Raw genomic sequence first — 7510 nt, 5'->3', positions numbered from 1 at the left:
ATGCATATAAAAATTAGTAATAAAATGAGAGTATTTATAAATTAATACTGGTTAATACATATTATCATAAAATGAATGAATGAATTACAATTTTGGACAAGCATTTCATCACCTTTACCAATGATATATGACAGTGTTGAATATCAATGAGAATTTTCTAAAACCCAAAGTAATAAAAGGGATGTGTGTGTATATATATTTCTTACATATTTATATTTTATTACAATATTTAGAACTAAGATAATGCAAACAGACAAAATTATATATATAAATAAGTCAAAATTATATATATAAGTAAGAACTGCTGACATAGAAAAATGTTGTCAATATATTTTGGACTTGTTCCAAGAAGGGAACAGTCCTTGGAAAGGGACATCATGCTTGGGAGGGAAGAGGGGCAGTGAGGAGAAGACGACCCTGGATGAGACTGGGGTAATGAGAGTAGGTGTGTCAGAAACAATGAGATTGGCACAGGATAGAGCAGGGTTCAGGGCTGTTGTAAATGGGGCTGCTATAAGTCACAGGCAACTCAATGGCATATAACAACAAAAACAACGACATTCAAAGTGCTATCTATGGTGGCAATATATTTTAAATAGAAATTATATGAATATGAACTGAGGAGGATATGTAATGTAAATATAACAACACATAAAAATAATGGCAAAGAAATATTTCTGAATAAGGATTATAAGTATTCTATCACAAACATTATCCATTAAACCACAGCTTAAAAGTACATACTGTGAGCTCATAATATATTAGACAATGTATAATAAGTGAGTTGTCATCAAGTCAATACTAATTCATGGCAATCCATATGTATCAGAGTAGAACTATTTAAGGCTTTAAAAGGCTGAGTTTTTATATTTCAATAGCTAGGCTATTTTATGAAGTGTGTCTGGATGGCCTTGAACCACCAACTTCAGCAGTCCAGTGCATTTAACTGTTTATATCACCCCAGAATCACAGAAAAACATCTAACATAATCAAAGAAGTAGGTAAGAAAGTGACCAATAAGCTCAGAAATTATACATTCATTTGTTTCAAAAGGCATTAAAGTAATTAAAATGAGCTATTAGAAAGATATTGTTTTATAATATTATATTTTAAATAATATTGTTTAAAACATTACATTTGTCTGTGTGGAGCATAATAAACTATGGTTAACACTGAGAAGAATGGGAATCCCTGAACATTCAATTATGCTCACACAAAACATGTATCAAGGCCAAGAAGCTGTTGTAAAATCAAGAAAAGACTGTTAGAAATGTATCCTTTCTCCATAAATATTCAACTTGTATGCTGAGAATCTCACTCAAAATACTGGACTCAATGAAAAAGAATGAGGCATCAGGACTGGTGGAAGACTCACTAACAAATTTGTATGGAGATGACACAGCCTTGCTTGCTGTAAGTGAGGAGGACTTGAAGCACTTGCTGCAAAAGATCAAATACTACAGCCTTCAATGTGGACTGGACATACAGCCTTCATTATGGATTGCATATCATTGTCAAGAAAACAAAGATTCTTACCACTGGACTAATAGGCAGCATCATGATGGATGGAGGAGACTGAAACTGTCAACTGCTTCAACTTGCTTGGTATCAGCAGTCAATAAGAAAATAAGCAGTCAATAAGGAGACACACTGCACTGGAAAAATCTGCAGTTAGGGACCTTTCCAAATTATTGAGTTTGTTATTTATTATTATTATTAATAATTATGTTAGTTTGAAGACTAAGGTGCATCTGATTCAGGCCATACTCTTTCCAATCATTGCTATGCATCTGAGAGCCTGACAATTGAATAAGGATGATAGAAGAATTGATGCCTTTGAGCTATGGTATTGGAGAAGAGCACTGAACATCCCATGGATGTCCAGGAGAACAAACAGATATGTCTTTGAGAGGGTGCAGCTAGAGTACTTGAGTACTAGAGGCAAGAATACTTTGGGGATATTGCTAGGAGGGACTATTCTTGGAGAAGAACATGATGCTGGGAAGGACCACCAAAAGAGATAAAGACCCTCAACCAGGTAGACTGACATGGTGACAGCAGCAACAGGCTCTTGTATGTCAGGAAGTGTGAAGATGGCACAGGATAGAAAAGATCTTTGGTTCATAGGGTCACTATGAGTTACTCAACTCAATGGCATCTAACAACAACAACAAGAACACTGAACTGAGAGGCAACATCCTGATACACGGAGAAAAGGCTGAAACTGTCAACCATCTCATCTTACTGGGATCCACAATCAACACCCTTAGTACCACGAGACAAGAAAAATAAAAGATGTGTTGCAACAGAAAGTCTGTAGTCAGGGACCTCTCCAAAATACTGAGGAGCAAATAAATCATATTAAAGACTAAGGTGCACATGATTCAGGCCACAGCCCTTTCAATCACTTGTTATACATCTTAAAGCTGAACAATGAATGAGGATGACAGAAGAACTGAAGCCTTGGAGCTGCTGTGTTAGAGAAGAGTAGTAAATCCCATGGTCTATCAAAAGAGCAAGCAGTTATAGCTTGGAGAAAGTACAACCAAAATGCCCCTTGGAGGTAAAGATGATAAAGTTTTGTTTCACATATTTTTGGCATGTTGTTAGGAGAGGCTATTCCTTGGAAAGGTGGGAGATCAGTGAAGGAGAGCAATACTCTCACCAAGACGGTTTGGCACAATGACTGAAACAATGAATATGAGTATGTAAAAGATGATGAGGATGGTGTAGGCTAGGAGAGGTTCAAATCTGTTGTTCATAGGGTTGCTATTAGTTATACATGACTAGACAGCACAAAATGACAACAAAACTACAGAAAACTATTAAAGAAATACACGAGGATACTAAGGTGGCTAAGCACAACCCAAACTGTTTATTTATAAAGCTACTGCTTTACACACTGCAACAGGATTTTAAATAAGCTGGCTTCTCACACCAAACCGGTGTGAAAAACAGTGTATATGAACTCTGTAAGTAAATCAGTATAAAATAGAAATTTTCTAGAAAAACACAAAAACACTATGTACAGGAATGATTGTATGAAATGTATTGTCAAGGAAAATGTAATTTTTTTAAAAAGGCTTGCAATATAGATGCATTTCATAGACTAAAGTCTGAAATTATAATACAGCCACAATAACCACCTAATCTCATTCAAATAGACATCGTTATTATATTACGATTACATGGAACTGGTCAGCAGTTTGGCTGCTATCCAGAGAAAATGAACCAATTAATTATCAGTTACAACGTAGTTAACCTATAATGTGGCTTAAGCATGGTTATTAAAATTCTCATTCAATTAAAAAATTGGTGGGGGAGGGGAAGCAACCACACCCCAGGCTTTCTAAATTCAGTGACTCATTATTCAAGTCTAGATCTTTGCCATTAGTCAACATGTCTACTACTCATTATCATGAAATATTAATCTCATTATCATGAAAGCTTTTAGTAGGACTGGCTGAACTGCACACTGAGGAAATGCAAACCAGAATGAGAAGTTTCTAATTTTCTGTGTTTTCTAGGATTTTTAACAGACTCTACTATACACAGGAACTTCTGATGGCCAAAAGGGAAAGAGTGTGCTGACAATTCTGTGGTACCTCACAGGTTTGCTGTGCAGACTGCCTTCTGTAGCTACCAAGTAACTGTTTATTTTGTGCTGAAATATTTATTGTATTAAAGAGAAAGGATTAGAGTGGGTTATAAGCCCCACCCTACCAGGGACTTAAATTGGCCATGAGAGCAAAATGCTAGTTCTTTTTTTGGAGATGTGCACTTTCCAGCTACAGTGCTGCTGACAATCTACAACACTCAGCAATCTCTGCACAACAGGCCTGCACACCAACAGGCATGTGAGTCCTCCCCAACCTGAGTTGAGCCTTGGGGAGACCTCCAGCGAACCTATGAACACAAGAGACATAGAGCAGTGAGGGCACCAAATGACAGAGACACTGCTGATGTCAGGAATAATGAAGTTAAACAGCAAATCAAACATTGGGGACAATGGTAACTCTACACTTCTTATAACCTGTCTGCTACTAATCTTAGCACAATGAATTATGAATACAAACACAAAGGCACACAGTTCAAATCCACCAACAGCTCTGTGTGAGAAAAATGGGACATCACACTTTATAGCCTCTGATAACATGATGAACAATAAGCTATGAGTCACATGATAACAGTATATATATGCAGAAGCAACACATTGATGAAAAAATTAAATTATACTCTCTACCTGTAATTTCTTTTTACCTGTAGCAGTTTGCTCCATACATGCAGGAAGTTCTTTTAGCCTTGTCTTCTTGTGAAATGGACACTGTCACCTCTGTATGTAAAGTTTCAGGATCAGGGGGATTAGAGCCAGCCTCAGGACAACATGCTTGGAACTCCTTGTGGGATGAAGTACCCTGGATCCTTTCACAACTCTCAGCAGAGCTCATGACCTTGTCTTCTTTATTTGATGTTTTTTGAGTGTTGAGCCTCTGTTCAGAAACTATCTGATGTTCTTGTATAGGGATTTCCATTCTCCGTGTCTTAGTATTAAATTTATTCTCCTTGTTGCTATTTAATGTTATAACTAAAGATGATTGTGACATTTCCTACAAAATAGATCAGAAATAAATATTTTTAATAAATATAGAATTCAAAAGATTGAAACAGTGAGATTCATATTATATTTTTATAAACATGTATTTTTAAAACATCATTATTTACATAAAGGTTATAGAAAACAACCATTATTTGCTATATTTGTACTCTGGGAGGGAATTTTAAATTTTTTCAGTTATTAGAAAAAGGATTGATATTTAAACCAAACTTTGCTATCATGCTAACAATCAATAAAAATGAATCAAAAAGCAGTATTATTCATCAATGGAAGAACAAGAAAACAGCCCAAATGTCCAACTACAACCAAATGGATTGAGAAATTGTGGTACATTCACATGATGGAATACTATGCAGGACTCAGAAACAACAATTTTAAAAATACTACATAACCTGGGAGAGACTAGGGAGCATTAAGCTGAGTGAATTAACTCTGTCTCATAAGGACAAATAGTGTGTAAGATAATTATGATAAAAAGAGAAAGATAACTAGTAAAACATGTATGGAAACCTAAGGGGATTGAAGGGGTGGGAGCAAAGTGATGAGGATGAGCAGGGGCGAAATCACAGAGATACACAATTTGGTGGGTGGAGAGAGTGGTAAAGAAAATGAAAAAGATTTACTGGGAATCTGAAAAGATAGGGTACTGGTGGGCAAAGTCCAATGGTGATTAATTTTTAAAAAAATATAATGAATGGGAATGGTCATATGAAACAGTCAGAATTTATGAAAAGTGAATGAAGAATAGTGTGAAACACAATGTACATAAACTTTGTAAGCAAACTAATACAAATTTTTTTTACAAGCATAAATAAAGACATGCAAGATTGTAAGACTGGTTTTTATTAAAAATATAATTTTTCCACTAAAAGACTGCAAAGGTTATTAAATATCATTGCTTTAAACTGTAAATTACTTTTAATATGCACCAATTTCCAAGATAAATTGATCCAACTAAATGTGAAAATTACCAAACAATATCATTACTATCATATGCAAGCAAAATATTTCTAAAAATTATCCAAAAACGTAGAAGCATACATTGACTCTGCCAGAGGTTCAAGCTGGATTGGACATAGGCTATGGCACTCATGATATTACTGTTGAGATCACATGGCTCTTGGCAGAAAATAGAGAATACAAGAAGGATATCCATGTATGCTTTTTATTGACTATGCAAAGGAATTTCACTCTGAGCATCACAAAATAATATGGCTAAAATTGAGAAGAATGGGACCCAAAACACTTAATTGTGCTCATATGAAACCTATACCTATATCAAGACGCTATTATAGTAACAGAGCAAAGGAACACTGCTTAGTTTAAAAATCAAGGAGGATATCCATAGGGATGTATTCTTTCCTAACCTACTCAATCTGTATGCTGGGGGGGGGGAACTCATTAAAGAAGCTGAACTTTAAAGAAAAATGTAGCATCAGGATTGGAGGAAGAATTATTAACAAACTGCATTTTGCAGAGGACACAACTTGCTTGCTTAAAGTTAAGACAACTTCAAATATTTGCTGCAGATGATCAAGTCGAAGGACTTCAGTCTTCAATACTGACTACATATCAACATCAAGAAGACAAACAACCTCACAACTGGACCAGTGGGAAACGTCATGATGTTCTTAAGTGCCTTTGAGTCACTTGCAACTCATAGCAACCCTATGCACAACAGCCCTAAACCCTGCTCTATGCCCGTGCCAATCTTAATGTTTCCGACACACCTATTTCCATTACCCAAGTCATTGATTGAATCCACCTCATTGAGGGTCTTCCTTTCCTGTGCTTTCCCGCCACTCTCCCAAGCATGACGTCCCTCTCCAAGGACTGATGTGCTTTGCAGTATGGACAAAGTAGGTCAGATGAAGCTTCGGAATCCTTGCCCCCAAGGAGCAACCTGGCTTCACCCTCTCCACGACGCACTTCTTTGTTCTCCAAACAGTCCATGATATACCCTTCTCCAGCACCACAGCTCAAAGGAATCAATTTTACTTCTATCATCCCTAGTCATTGTCCAGTTGTCTGAACATAGCAAGAAACTGCAAAGACTATTGCCCATATTAGGCGGACTTTAGTCTCCAGATTGACATCGTTCCTCTCTAGTACCTTGGAGAGGTCTCTGACAGCAGACTTTCGCAATGCAATTTGTCTTTTATTTTCCTGGCTGCTGGTATCAAGAGTGTTGACTGTAGAGTCAAGCAAACTGAAGCTGTTGACCATTTCAACGTTTTAACCATTTATCATGATGATGCAAATTGGTCCAGTGGTGAGAATCTTTGTTTTCTTGATGTTGAGCTTCAATCCATAGTGAAGGCTGCAATCCTTGACCTTCTGCAGTGAGTGCTTCAGGTACTCCTCAGTTTCCACAAGCAAGGCTGTGTCATCTGCATAATGCAGACTTTTGATGAACCTACCTCCAATGCTGATGTCATATTTCTCCTCATAGAGTCCAGCCTCCCGGACAACCTATTCTGCATATAGATTGAAAAGATATGGAGATAGGACACATCCTTGGTACACACCTTTCCCATTTTGGAACCATGCAGTATATCCTTGCTGTTTTGACGACTGCCTCCTGGTCCAAGTACAGATTTCGCATAAAGAATTAGAATTATCAACACTTTTATCTTACTTGAATCTACAATTAACTACCAGGCAAGAGATAAAAAGACATGTTACATTAGGAAAGTCTGCTGTCAAACACCACTCCAAAATACTAATGAGTGTTTTTAAAAGTTTTGCCATTTTTGCTTTCTCAAAAGGTTGCAAATAGAGATACCGTTTGACCCAGCAATTCCACTACTGGGAATATATCCCAAAGAGACCGTAACTGACATCCAAGCAGATATATGCACATCCATGTTTACTGCAGCTTTGTTCACAATAGCA

The 7510-nt window shown here is 36.7% G+C and overlaps 1 protein-coding gene across 1 annotated transcript in view; it reads right to left on the bottom strand.

Moving 5' to 3' along the window:
- APLF (aprataxin and PNKP like factor) overlaps nucleotides 1-7510 on the bottom strand; it is a 128463-nt gene that overhangs the window by 44023 nt on the left and 76930 nt on the right. Inside the window, 1 exon segment of the mRNA XM_006881042.1 lies at nucleotides 4261-4607. Coding sequence (XP_006881104.1) covers nucleotides 4261-4607 — 347 coding nt within the window.

The sequence above is a fragment of the Elephantulus edwardii genome, unplaced genomic scaffold, assembly GCF_000299155.1.
Source record: "Elephantulus edwardii isolate Elephantulus edwardi_28Jun2011 unplaced genomic scaffold, EleEdw1.0 scaffold00011, whole genome shotgun sequence".
Classification (NCBI taxonomy): domain Eukaryota; kingdom Metazoa; phylum Chordata; class Mammalia; order Macroscelidea; family Macroscelididae; genus Elephantulus; species Elephantulus edwardii.
The sequence above is the reverse complement of the archived record's forward strand: the minus strand, read 5'-3'. Positions and strand labels throughout refer to the sequence as shown.